Source organism: Heloderma suspectum, chromosome 2 (genome assembly GCF_057233095.1).
Source record: "Heloderma suspectum isolate Gila_16-S chromosome 2, 16-S_ref, whole genome shotgun sequence".
NCBI classification, from domain to species: Eukaryota; Metazoa; Chordata; class Lepidosauria; order Squamata; family Helodermatidae; genus Heloderma; species Heloderma suspectum.
Window position 1 is genome coordinate 368593058 of NC_139459.1, and position 14545 is coordinate 368607602.

A 14545-nucleotide genomic window follows, 5' to 3' on the forward strand; every position below is an offset into this window, starting at 1 on the left:
CCTGGGCTAAATTCCCAACATCTCCGGGTAAAAATACATCGGGTAGCAAGGCTTGGAAACATCTCCGCATAAGAACTTGGAAGTCAGGGTAGAGTCGACAATACTGGGATCTTTGGGCCAATGTCTGTCTTGGCATGAGGCAGCTTTGTCTGTTGTCGCTCACTGGCAAAGTGCCTGCTTTGCCTGCTGAAGGCCTCAGGTTCAATCCCTGGCATCTCCAGTTAGGGGTGAGAAAGACCCGTCTGAAATCCTGGTGAGTGACCGCCAGTCAATATAGAAGGTACTGAACTACATGGACAAATAGCCTCACCTGGTATAACGCAGCTTGCTGTGTTCCTCTATGATCAGTTCCTGTCAGGAGTGCTTCTGAGTGCAGGGAGTGGGAGAGTAGTTCAGATTCTGAAGAAGAACCGCCAGACATGGGGAAGGTATTTTCCCAGGCTAGTCCAGACATGGCTAGGCCTGCTCCTCAGGTTTCGAAGGTCCAGCTGGAGGAGGAGGGTCCCTCTTCACCCCCCACCCATGAGAGATAGCAAACAGGGAGAGGCGGGGTTTGGGGAATCTGAATTAATAGATGTCAGGCACAGACGCAAAGCAAAGAGGGAGAAGGCCGGGGCGGAACTTAGACTGTCTACCCTATTGGCCTTGCGTGAACAGCTGCACCTAGAAACCTCATGAGAGAGACAGAGACCTCCCCCCACCCCTTAAGTTAGGCTAGTGAGACCACCTTCCTTTCAAATGGCAGGAAACTTCCTTAGCTACTTTTTGAACCCACTGAAGGCTTTTCCTTGTAGGCTGAGAGTCACTGAGAATTTGCATCTGTATGACCCTTTGAAGTATGGATTAAAAGCTGCAGACTGAAGCCTCTTGACTGTGTTTGATTCGGTGTTTGAGGTTCAGTGGGGGCAAAAGGAATCCTGACAGTTCCTAGGGTAATATGAAGGCAGGGATGATTTATATTTTGTTTTACAGTCCCATGACTCATAGGTAAGTCTTGGGGAGTTCAATAGTAACTGATTCCCAGTCATTAGGCACTTCTTACTTCCCTGTGCGGTGAGATCAGGGGCAGCGCTGCAGGGCTTGATTCCCTTTGTTAGGAGAGAGGGCACTGGAGACTGAAGGTGTCTTTTGCAATATCAGTTTATTTAGAAATGTACAAGCAGAAGCTACTGGAATCAAGGAGGCCCCTAAAGACAGGCAGCACAACTGCTAATCCTGCATCGGATTCCCAAAGAGAGCAACTGTGCCCCAACAATGCGTCAGGTTTAGCCAACTCCAGCTAAAACCTCTCCCAGTGCAATCCTATACCTGTCTACCTAGAAGCAAGCTCCACTGAGCTCCATTTACTCCCATGTAAGTGTACATGAGACTGCAGTGTCACCCTCTTTCTCAACATTCAAACTGGCTAAAGTTTTGCTGTCCCTCCGACTACTGGAAGGGTGTTACCTTCCAAAGGCAAAAGGAGAGAGATTTTCAGCCATCAAACAACATTAATGTCCTCCGGTCAAGTTCCCAACCAAACATTAGCTACTCTTGATGGGCCCATTCAAAGTAATCAAGACAAATAAATCCTTCACAATATGCTGAGGACCACAGCCTATTTTGCAGGGCGGTGTGTGCGCTGAGATTCCACTGGAGTACAGAAAGACCACAGGATGCGGTGTTGGGCACAGAATTCAACTTCCTAATCCTAAATTTTCATTTAAGAAAAGGAAAAAAAAAAGGGGTTTAGCCCTGAAAATGTGTGAGCCATGCCTGTGGAAATCTCAGAAGTGCCAGGGTTGAGCTGAACAAGACATCCAATGACTAGAGTCATTTGATATTTCCATGCAGAGCCAAACCAGACCAAAGCTGCAATCCTATAACCACGTACCTGGGAGAAAGCCCCACTGAACTCAGTGGGACTTACGGCTGGGTAGATATGCATGGGATTGTACTGTAAGTTATGCGAAATCCTAAAAATGGCAGAGTACATGATGCAAAACAGGAGAAAACAATGTATGTCTGCTTAATACGTATAATGTACATGGGCTGCAGGATAGAATTCTGGTTGGTGACAAATTTGGATTATTTTGGTGCAGAAGGTCAATATTCCTTTTAGCACAGGCCACATCAATCCTGCTAATGAGTTCCTAACAAAAGTTGCTACTTGAAGCTTTTTCTGCCAAATGCTGGCCTCTCAAGACATTTTTAATGTCCTACATGGGTCTTCTGATGGTTAGCCAGGGTGCCCTTGTGACTGAAGCTTTTCCCACACTCAGGGCATACATAATACTTCTCCCGGCCATGAATTCTCTGGTGTCTGATCAATTCATCACTCCGAGAGAAGCTTCGCTCACACTCGGGGCACGTGTGTGGCTTCTCTCCTGTGTGGATCCTCTGATGCCTCATCAAATGAGCTCTCTGACTGAAGAACTGGCCACACTGAGAACATTCAAATGGCCGCTCTCCGGTATGGATTCTCACATGTCTAATTAACGTTCCTCTAGTAGGGAAGTCTTTCCCACACTCGGGACATTCATAGAGTCTCTTTCCAACACAGATACATCTCAGCAAGTTCTCTCTTTGATGGAAGGTTTTCCCACCTTCCAAGTGTTCATATGACTTCTCTCCGGTATGTATTCTCTGATGGCGCATTAAATTTTCTCTCTGCCTGAAGCATCTCCCACACCCAGGGCATTCAAAAAGTTTCTCCCCTGTCTGGCATCTGTGATGGTTTGTTTTTTGCTGGACATTTCCCCCCCACATTGGACATTCAGAGTAGTCCGCTCCAGCATATTTCATTAAAAGTCCTATGTTGTAGTGGTACTTCCTAGCATATTTGGAGACTAAGGGCTTTTCTGCCCTAGAGTGCAGGGTGGAGGTTTCACTACAAGTAGCTGTATGACCTTCTAAAAGTTCCCTGGATTCATTCTCTCCCACCACTAGCTTCTTCCCTTGTTGCCCTTGGGACTCACATCTTTGCTCATGAATTGCTGCTGTCACCGGAATGTTCCATTCGGACAATTCTGCTAATCTCCCAGTCTCTCCATCTTGGGCAGTCTCCATCTTGATCCGACTTCTCTTCTTGTCACCTGAAGGGACACAGAGAGGAATGTTTGTGTATGTTCTGGTCACCTCTTTTCTAAACTCGTACAACCTCTTTCTTTCTGGCCTTCCCACCTGCCTCCTCCTTCTCTAGCTGAGTTTGCATGTTGCTGGTAAAAACTCATCCTCCTTTCCTATCTCCACAATCATTTCACCTGACACCCCTTTACATTTGGGGCTGTGTATATTCTGGGCAAAATAATGGTACTTGTGTCAGGATGTTTCTTCTTCTTGTATCAGGATATTTCTTCCCTGTCTCTGTGATCACATGATTACCCAGTGTGCCTTGGGGCACAGCACTGATAGGGACAATGAGTTTACCGTGTGTTAATCTCAAACGTTTAATTGGAAGTAAGTCTCATTTATGTTCCTAAGACTTATGCTTAGGATCACCTTCTAAGCCAGGGGTGGGGAACATGTGGCCCTCTAAACGTTACTGATGGGAGCTGTAGTCTAGCAACATCTGGAGGGCCTGATGGTCCCCATCCCTGTGGTCTAAACCATCTTGATTCCTCTTAATAAGGAAAATCTAATAACTGAAGTGTGTAGAATTTTACACGCTCAATCAGCAAAGAGCTCAGCAAGCATTAGGAACTTTGTCAAATTTGGCTTTATGAGGAAAAACAGTTGCTGACAAGGGAGATTATAAATTCTGCCAATTACTTAAATGGATACTCTTATGATTGATGAGTACATTATTCTGACTGAAGCTTTCCCCATTTTCAATACAGTCATACTTCTCCTGTCTTTTGCGAGTTCCCCGCTTTCTTTGTCCCTGACCACCAGTGGTGGTCAGGGACAAAGGCAAAATGGGTGCAGCCCAAACGATGAGCATATTTTAGCTGAAAGCGTTTCCTGCCACCAAGTAAGACTTAGGAGAGGCATTTCAACCTTTTAGAAGGAAAAAAAGGTGTAAAAGCCAGGAAACTACCAAATGATTAGTGGTCGGGGGGAAAGGGTGGGGCTAGGGGAAGGCGGCGTGACCCTCTGGGGAAACCCAGAGGGCGATATTGGGCCCCTAGGAGGGTCACATTTGGTCCCTGGACCTGAGGTTCTGCGCCCCTGCTTTATAGACAGCCCTGTGGCAGCACACATGCTTTGCACGCAGGTACAGTGGTTGGCAAAAAGCATCTGCCTGAGAACCTGGGATGATTGTGGGTTAGAGGGGCTGATGGTAGGACTTTGTATAAAGCAGCATTGTAGGTTCTACTTCCAGGGCAAAAGTGCTGGGGTGGAGAAGAAGACACAGCACAGAGGAACAGTGGTTTACAATTTGGTTTAAAGCCCCATCCAAAATCTGCTTCTTGTTAAGGAAGTCCCACCAGGTTCATTTCCCAACAAATGTTATCCCGTGCTTCCCAGTTCCCTGAGCAGTGAGAACTTCAAGGGCAATGCCAAAGAACTTACTTCTCTTTTTGAGATCACTGGAGACTCATCGTGTCTAAGATGTAATGTTTATTCAGTACAGAGTACAAGCTGGTTTGCCTACCACTTTCTAACACTATGAAATTTGCTACTGAAACCGTTTTTTGATAGGGCACCGTATCTCAGACTGCAACCTCCAGTGCGGATGCTTAGCCAGGTTGCATTCGCAAGCAAAGCTTTTCCCGCACTCAGGACATTTAAATGATTTCTCATGGAAATGTTCTGACCGTCACAAAAGGAGAAGCTTCTCCCGCAGCCAGGGCGTGTATGTGGTGTTTCTCCTGTGTGGATTCTTTGGTGCTTCCTCAAACCGGGTCTCTGCCTGAAGCTTTTTCCATACCTAGGGCATTCAAAAGCTTCTTCCTCTGGTTCATTCTTTGCTGAACATTTCCCACCTCTATTGTATATTTAAAGTGGTCCCCTCCAGTATGTGTCATAATAAGTACTGGTTTGTAATGGTACCTTCTACCATATTTGGAAACTAAGGGTTTTTTGCCCTGGAGTTCAGTGCAGAGGTTTCTCTACAAGCAGCTGTGAGTCCTTCTAAAGGCTCCTGGATCCATTCTCTCCCTTCACTGGTTTCTTCCTGTTTCACATTGGACTCACATCTTTGCTCATGAATTGCTGCTGTCACTGGAATGTTCCATTGGGATAATTCTGCTAATGCTCCAATCTCTCCCACCCTGGAGGTCTCCATCTTGATCTGACTTCTCTTCATATTACCTGAAGAGAGAGAAAGAGGAATTTTTGTCTGTGGTTTTGGTCACCTCTTTTCTAAACTCTTGCAACCTGTTTTCTGACTGGTCTTCGTTCCTTCTCCAGCCGAGTTAAGATATGGGTACTAAAATTCATCTTTCTTTCCTGCCTCTATGGTAATTGCCACGTGACACCCTTTTCTTTACATTCAGGGTTGTGTGTTTCCTGAGCAAAAAAATGAAAGGCAAAATTCTGCAGTGAGGTCTTGACCTAAATTCCCCCGAATTGTGTTTGATGTACAAAATACGTCAATCAAGCAATTGTGTGTATTTTAACTTATTTTGCATCATTTATTGTATTTCTGCTAGTCACAGGGAGGGATAAGGAGTTATATCAAGGACTGAAGACCATTTCCCCCCCACATTGGACATTCAGAGTAGTCCGCTAGATAGGACTTTGTATAAAGCAGCATTGTGAGTTCTGCTTCCAGGGCAAACATGTTGGAGTGGAGAAGACAGAGCACAACAGGAACAGTGGTTTACAATGTGGTTTATAGCCCTATCCAAAATCTGTTTGATTTATAGCCCGGCACGAATTGACCCGTACACTGCGCTCTGCATCCAAGGCCCTCCTCCGGGAGCCTCCTATGAGGGAGGCTCGGAGAGCAGCAACAAGGAAGAGGGCCTTCTTGGTGGTGGCCACCCATTTATGGAATGATCTCCTGATGAGGCCTGCCTGGCACTAACAGTGTCATCTTTTTGTCACCAGGTTAAAACTGCCCTCTTTTCTCAGACATTTGGCAGCATATAACGAGTCTTTTGATCAGGTCCTGGATTCTCTGACTGATTGTTTTAAATATATGTTGTGGTGTGTGCTATCGGTTTTATGTCCTTACGTGAATGCTTTTATACTTTATATAAGGTATTTTAATGGTTTTTAATTTTTGTGAATTGCCCAGAGAGCTTTGGCTATGGGGCAGTGTAGAAACAGGATGAATGAATGAATGAATGAATGAATGAATACTTGTTCTTAAGTAAGTCCCACTGGATTCAGTGGGAACTAACTTCCCAACAGATATAATCCTGTGCTTCCCAGTTCCCTGAGCAGTGAGAACTTCAAGGGCAATGTCAAAGAATTAACTTCCCTTTTTATGAGATTGCTGGAGATTTATCATGTCAAATAGAATCACAGAATCATAGAATAGTAGCGTTGGAAGGGGCCTACAAGACCATCGAGTCCAACTCCCTGCTCAGTGCAGGAATCCAAGTCAGAGCATCCCTGACAGATGGCTGTCCAGCCTCATATATATATATAATATTTATTCAGCACAGAGTATAAACTGATTTGCCTACCACTTTCTAACACTATGAAATTTGCTACTGAAACTTTTTTCAATAGGGAAGGAAGAGAAAGTCAACACAGGAACAATGGTTTACAATTTGGTTTACAGCTCCATCCAAAACCTGGTTACTCTTAAGTAAGTCCCAGAGTTCGATCGAACTTCCCAGTACATCTATGCAGTCCCATTCCCTGAGCAGTGAGAACTTAAGAGGCTAATGCCAAAGAATGTACTTTTTTTTTTTTACGAGAGAAAGCACTGGAGACTTATCATGTGTCATATGTAATATTTATTCAGCGCAGAGTACAAGCAGATTTGCTAAAATGCCCTAACCCAAATTACTTTTTCTGACAGGATGCCGACTTCTCAGAGTACAACCTCTCTTACATGGGTCCTCTGATGCTTAACCAGGGTGCATTTGTAACTAAATCTTTTTCCACACTCAGGACACTCAAAAGGTTTTTCATGGAAATGTTTTCTCTGATGGTCACTCAAACTGTCGCGCCGATAGAAACTTCTCCCACACTCGGGGCATGTATATGGCTTCTCTCCAGTGTGGATTCGCTGATGTCTTTTGTAATGTTCCCTCTGCCCAAAGCATTTCCCGCACACAAGGCATTCATAGGGTTTTTCCGCTGTTTGGAATCTCTGATGACTTATTTCTTGTTGCAGGTTTCCCACCCAGATTGGTAATTCAAAGTAGTCCTCTCTGGTCTGTGTCATAACAAGGCCTGGTTTGTACTGGTACCTCTTACCATATGTGGAAACTAAGGGCTTTTCTGCCATGGAGTGCAATGAGGAGGTTTCACTATAGGCAGTTGTAAGGCCTTCTAAAAAAACTCTGGCTTCATTCTCTCCCTTCACTGGTTTCATCTCCTGCTCCACAATGGACTCACAACCCTGCTTATGAATTGCTGCTGTCACAGGAATGTTCCATTTTGATAATTCTGTAAATGTCGCAGATTCTCCCTCCTGGGAGGTCTCCATCTTGATCCGTTTTCTTTTCTCATCACCTGAAGAGACAGAGAGAGGATTTTTTTGTCTATGTGCAGGAACGTCACCTCTTTTCTTGGCTGCTTCCAGGCAAGTGGTTCCTAATGCTACCCTATCACTGTTACAAGCAGAATCGTAATTAGCGTTAACACACTTTTAGAAGTATTGCAGATTTTCTTTGTATGCATCCCTCTATACTCTATCCATAACAGTGAGCATGTTCTGCTGCTGAGGGTGGAGCTGGTCCAGTTCACCTGAGCAGCCATTTGAAGTTCAGCACACATTCACTATAACCTTTGCAGAGAGCACCATTTTATGATTTTGATTTAAAAAAAACCAATCTTTTAAAAGTAGCCCTAAATCGCTTTTTGGGCTAAGAACACATCGGTTTAAATGAAAGGAAGGTATAGTGCTATAACACCATATATAATGGTAATTTTTGTTTTATGGTGTTATAGTGGTATAATAGAAATATTTTACTGTGTTATAGCATCATTATCGTTATTAATAATGATAATTAATAATTCAATTTATTAGACAGCTTTCTCAAAAAATGACTCAACATGTCTTACAATCATAGATTAAAACATACACAAATTTCAAACAATTTCAAACAGCTAAAATAATTAACAATAAAATATAAGATCTGATAAAAACACAAAATTAAGAGGTCCCATCATATGCCTTCAAATGCCTGGGAGCAGAGGAAATATTAAGCTAGCACCAAAAATATGATGTAAGTGCCAGGCAGATGTCACTGGGGAGAGCATTCCAGAATTGGAGAACCACCACCGAAAAGGCCCTCCTTCTTGTTGGCATCCTCCAATTCTCTCTCGGAGAAGGGCCTATCACAGTGTACGAGTAGGTTCATACGACTTCAAGAGACTATACCTGTGTTTTATTTTAAAGTATTACGGACTGGATCTAGATTTAAGCTGGATCAACTGTGCCGGCGGAAATGGATTTCCCCTGCCCCCTCCTTCCCAGGGCAGCTCTTCCAGCCCACTGAAAATGCTACACACAAAGTCAAGAGACCTCCTGGATGGGGTGAGCTGTGGTGTGTAGGGAAGGCAGCATCCCCACAAACTGGGCAGAAGGCCCTTCCATGAACAGAGCCTTTCCTCACAATGAAGGCCCCTTTCACCTGTGGAAGGCAGATCCTGGATCCAACGCCATAGCTGGAAAAGCATTTTAGTGCTAATTAATAGATAAAAAATAAACATAAATGGTGGTCATAAAACAGCACCTGCTGCAAAGGCTATAATGAATGTGTGCTGAGCTCTGAGAGGTTCACCTAGCCAAAGCATCATGACCCATATCAAAACCTTGCCCCTTTAAAAAGCTGGAAGAGCAGCACTACAAGAATCTACGGCTGTCAAGATGGAGCTATGCTTCTACTCTTCTGAAAGAAAAAATCAGATTTCCTGCATTCTAAGAAAAGACACGCCCCCCCCCGCCCCCCCGGGAAAATAATAGGATGACAATAATTGGATCACAGCATCATATGGGTGGCCCATAAAAAAGCATGGCAATGCCACATTAGACACCTAGTGTGGAAGCATCTCAAGACTCCTGAACCTCATTGCTACACTTCCCTCCCAGCTGAGTTAGGATGTTGATGCTAAAAACCCATCTTTCTTTCCTGCCTCTCTGCCCATTGTCACATGACACCCTTTTCTTCACATTCCGGGCTGGAAGTATTCCAAGCAAAATACTGAAAGCCAAAACTGTGCAGCAAGGTATTGACCCAAATTCCCCTGAACTGTGCGAGATGTGCAAAATAACCTGATGTGTATTTTAATCTACTTTGCATCATTTATTGTACTTCTGCCAATCATGGTGAAGGGACGGGAAAGGTGCTATCTATTTATTATTACATTTATATCCCATCTTTTTCCCTCTTGCAAGGATTACCTAAGGCAACTCGCAGGGTCCTCCTCCTCTCCATTTTATCCTCACAACAACCCTGTGAGGTGGGTCAGGCTCAGAGTCAGCGACTGGCCCAGTCACCCAATGAGATTCATGGCTGAATGGGGACTAGAACCCAGATCTCCCAAGTCTCAGTCCAACACTCTCACCATTACACCACACTGGCTTTCATGTAAAGGACTGAAGACTAGACCTGCTAATTTCTGTTTTATTGGATACAACTCACATCACGGCTTCCGTTCGAAAGGGACTGAGTTATAGGATTGTATCCAAATGTGTTCTTCTGCCAGCAGAATGGACATCACTGGAGGATCCAATTTCCCCTCCTCCCTGCAGCTCCCTGCATGTGCCCCAAATCTGTTCCACAGGGTTGGGGGACCCTTTGAAGCAGTTTTGGCAAAGGGAGCTGCAGGCGGGCAAACTCCTGTTGTGCAAGTGGAAGTCCACTCGTATAACATTGGATTTAACTCCTAACTTGGACTTAAACCCTGGCGATTTTTCTTTGTGAGGCAACCACAGGCTGGCCCTACCATGAGGCAGAGTGAAGCAGTCGCCTCAGGCAGCAGATACTGGGAAGTGGCACAAGGTGGTGGAGGAGAGAGCTGTGGCCCATGCAGCCTGCCCTGTGTCCCCTAAGCTAGCCTGCTCCTATTCCATTGTCAGTGTTGAAGAAACAGTCCAGCTGGCTTTTGTATATGGAATGGGAGAGGAACTATCTTGTTCTTTGCCTCAGGCAGCAGAATGTCTTGGGCTGGCCCTGGCCCTCTCATCCCCCAGGAAGTTTTCAGCACCCCTAAAACATGCTGTTCCCAGGGTTCTTTGGGTCACAGCACAGGTAAGTACAATGGGTTTTAAATGCGTTAATCCCTAACTCATTTACTTGTCAGTCAGTCCCACCATGTTGAACGGGAACTATTCCCAGTACGTATGCTTAAGACTGCTTCCAAAACCAGCTTATTTCCTCTTAAGGAGGTGAAATGCTATAAGTGAAATATTTGCATAGTCTGAATACATTGCTTTGACTGAAGCTTTTCCCACTTTCAGTACATTCACAATGTTTCTGTCTTCTCTCTACTTCGCTGATGTCTGATCAACTTTCAGGTTATTTTTGCGGGGTTCTCTCCTCTGTTAATTCTCAGATGTTTCATTCAGTCTTCTCTTTCACTGAAGCAATTCTCACCCCGAGAACATGCCTATGATCTCTCTCCAGTGTGCATTCCTTAATGCTGAATTAATGTCTTATGAATGTAACTGTTCAAAAGGTATCTAGCCAAGATGGCTTCTCTGATGTTCAGTTCCACTCTATCCAAGAGATGTTTCTCAGACAGTTGGCGCATGTGTGTGGTTTTCACTCCCATATGGATTCTCAGTTTTGAGTAGTTGTGCTTTGGTTTTGTTTCTAAGGCAGAAGTGTTGGGAAGGTGTATTGGACCCGGTTTCAGAAGAATGGCGAGGAGTCAGCTGTGAACTTGCACAAATTCATATGCAGTGTCTAGTAGCATGCGTATATTTATTTGGTGGAGCAGCTGGCAACTATTATGAAGTCAGAGTTGGTTTTCATAGCTGCACAGTGAAGGTCAGCGCTTTTTGCTAATAACAACAGCCAGATAATGCACAACAGTTATTTTGCATGGTGTGTACTTTCCTTATAAGAATGTTTGTCTCTGCTGTGAGAGACTTTCTCTCCTGCCAATAAATTATGCCCCACCCCACCCCTTTCTCCTCCTTGATGAAGGGAGAGAGGCATGTGTCTTGTCTTGTGAAAGTCTTTCACTCAGTGAGACAAGCCCTATAAAATCCTGGACCGACTGGCCTGCTCCCTCTTCTCACCTGAGAGAGGGAGAGGCATGCCATCTGCTCAGAAAAACAGCCCCGGGACAAGGCCTGTAGCTTCGAGGGAACCAGAGCAACACCAGTTGAGGGGACTGTGATCTATACCAGCTGAGGGCCGTGTATAAGCTTCTCTTTGCCTTTATTATCTGCATCCTTTTTCCATCAATAAACTCTTTCTTTCACATAAATGGACAGGAATCATATTGGTACCTTCAAATCTGTTTAGTGTGGATCTTGGCTGGATCCAGCCCCAGGTTTAACACAGACGGGTAAGAGGAGAAAGCCATGACAGGAGGCTGTTTTTACATTATTGTTGTTTTTAACTGTGTTTATTGTATTTGTTTTATTATTTTGTTTTTATCAAGTGTTATTGCTAATTGTAAGCCACTTTGAGTGCCATTTTTGGCAGAAAGGCGGGGTACAAGCCAAATAAATAAACAACGGTTTAAAATTGACTTCATGGTGCCATCAAAACACATTTCATTAGTAAGTCCCACAGACATCAATGGGAAATAATTTCCCCAGGAATTATTATGATATGCTTCCCAGTTCTCTGAGTAGTGAAATCTTCAAGGACAATGCCAAAAAAATTAGTTCTTTTTATGAGAGCACACTGAAGACATGCAGTGTCTATGTAATATTTGTTTATTCAGCACAGACTGCAAGCAGACTTCTCTTCCAGTTCTATTACAATATTTGCTACTGAAACGTTTTCTATATTCAAGTTTAGAGTACAACCTCTCTTACATGGCTCTTTTGATGCTTAACCAGGTTGCCTTTGTGACTGAAGCTTTTCCCACATTCAGGGCATACATAATACCTCTCCTGATCATGAATTCTCAGGTGCCTGATCAACTCATCACGCCGAGAGAAGCTTCTCCCACACTTGGGGCAGCTGTGCGGTTTCTCTCCTGTGTGGATTCTCTGATGCCTCATCAAATGAACTCTCTGAATGAAGAATTGGCCACACTGAGAACATTCAAATGGCCGCTCTCCAGTATGGATTCTCGCATGTCTAATTAAATCTCCTTTATTATGGAAGTCTTTCCTGCACTCGGGACATTCATAAAGTCTCTTTCTAGCACAGATCCTTCTTGGTAAATTCTCTCTTTGATGGAAACTTTCCCCACCCTTACAGCATTCAAACAGTTTTTCTTCAGTATGAATTTGCTGATGTTGCATCCATTTCTCTCTCTCCCTGAAGCATTTCCCACACCCAGGGCATTCAAAAAGTGACTCCTTTATTTGTATTCTCTGATAGTCTGATTTTTGCTGGCTATTTCCCCCCCACATTGGACATTCAACATGGTCCTCTCCAGTAGGTCTCATAACAAGTCCTGGTTTGTAGTGGTGTCTTCTACTCTGTTTAGAAACTAAGGGATTTTCTGCCCAGGAGTGCAGGACTGAGGTTTCACTACAGGAAGCTGTAAGACCTTGTAAAAGTTCCCTGGATTCATTCTCTCCCTTCACTGGTTTCTTCCCCTGTTCCACATTGGACTCACAACCTTGCTCATGAATGGCTGCTGTCACTGGAATGTTCCATTGGGATAATTCTGTTAATGCCTCAGTGTCTCCCACCTGGGTGATCTCCATCTTCATCCGACTTCTGTTCTCATTACCTGAAGAGACAGAGAGAGGATTTTTTGTCTACGATTCTGGTCACCTCTTTTCTAGACTCTTGCCACCTCTTTCTTGCTGGCCTTCCTTCCTGACCTCTCTCCTTCGCTAGCGAAGTTAGGATGTTGCTGATAAAACTTGTCTTTCTTTCCTGAATCTATATTCCTGTCATGTGATACCCTTCTCTTTACATTCAGGATGGTGTGTATGAATAATGAAAGTTAAAATCCTGCAGCAAGCGAATGACCCAAATTCCCCTGAACTGTTATAAGATACGCAACATACTTAAGTCAAGCAAATGTGTGTATTTTAACTTGGGGACAAGAAATTATGTAAATGACTGAAGACCAGACCTGGTAGTGTCCATTCAATTGGTGACACCTCACATCAGGCAAATTCCAGAGGGGTAGCCGTGTTAGTCTGTCACAGCAAAGACAATCAAGGGGATTGTGGCATCTTAAAAAACTATTGTTTATTATGTCATAAGTTCTTGTCAACAGGAGTCCACTTCATCAAATGTATGAAGTGTTACCCATATGGTTTCCCTACCAAAGGCGCAATGGTGTAATTCAGACTTAAACCATTTTTTTTCTTTGTGAGGCAATCACAGATCACTCATCTCCCAAGAAGTTTCAACACCGTCAAAAATACAACTCTAAGGTTGCTTTGGGAGAAAGCACCATTAGGAAAAGTGGCTTAAAAATGTGTTAATCATAAGCATGCTTACTTGCATGTTAAGTCCCACTATGTTGCCAAAACTCTCCTCATTTTAGGATTCCTTAAAACAGCTCACACCTCTGCTTCAGATTGTGGTCTAAACCAGCCTACTTGCTCATAAGGAGGTGGAATTTGATAAATGAAGCTTCATGTGTAGAATATGACAGACTATCAGAGGGGTCAGCAAGAGCAGGTCTGTGGGTCAAATCTGGCTTCATGAGGAAAAAACTGTGGATCAAATCTGGCTTTATAATCCAGGGAATTATAAAAACACTTTCTATGACCTGCATAGAGATGTTGACAATTAATGAATCAACTGTTCTGACTGAAGCTTTTCCCATGTGCAAGATATTCATAATTTACTGACGGCTGATCAAAAAACACATCTCTCCAAGAGAAGATTCACCAGTACTTGGGATGGTTTTAGGGGGGGTTCCCTCTTGTACGATGTTTCATTCATTTCTTTCTGTCTGACTGAAACAAGTACCACTCTAAAAACACACCCATGGTCTCTCTCAAGTGTGTATTCCTTGATGTCTCTCTCTCTGACTGAAGCGTTTCCCACAGCTAGGTTATTCAGAAGGTGTCTAGCCTATGAGAGTCCTCTGATGTTTAGTAAGCTCTCCCCAAGAGAAGTTTATCACAGTCAGAGCACTTATGTGGTTTTTTCCCTGTATGGATTCTCTGATGTCTTCAAGGAATGTTTAACTGGTAATATATTGCCTTTATACTGGTAATATATTGCCTAGTTGTACAGTTTTAGTAAAGAAAAAAACGTTTTTTAGTGTGTTGCCTTTCACTTTTATTATTTACTAGCAAATGGACCCAGCTTTACACAGGTTGGAATAGCCCTTTGTTTGTTAAGGCAAAGCCTTTGAGCAAAGTAACACAGCTTTCAGAGTTGGACAC

At 43.8% G+C, this 14545-nt stretch overlaps 1 protein-coding gene across 6 annotated transcripts in view; it reads right to left on the reverse strand.

The window, feature by feature from the left end:
* The window catches only part of LOC146355965 (uncharacterized), a 66972-nt gene that overhangs the window by 11449 nt on the left and 40978 nt on the right, over positions 1-14545 (reverse strand). For 3 of the 6 annotated variants that reach the window (XM_084831353.1, XM_084831355.1, XM_084831352.1), the window contains exons 7-8: positions 5119-5235; positions 2958-3074 (exon numbers count right to left, since the gene is read on the reverse strand). In XM_084831353.1, coding sequence (XP_084687479.1) covers positions 2958-3074; positions 5119-5235 — 234 coding nt within the window. Of the gene's footprint in view, positions 1-2957; positions 3075-5118; positions 5236-5269; positions 7561-7581; positions 12922-14545 lie in introns of those variants that run through there. The other 3 variants (XM_084831359.1, XM_084831356.1, XM_084831358.1) reach the window with 3 other exon arrangements.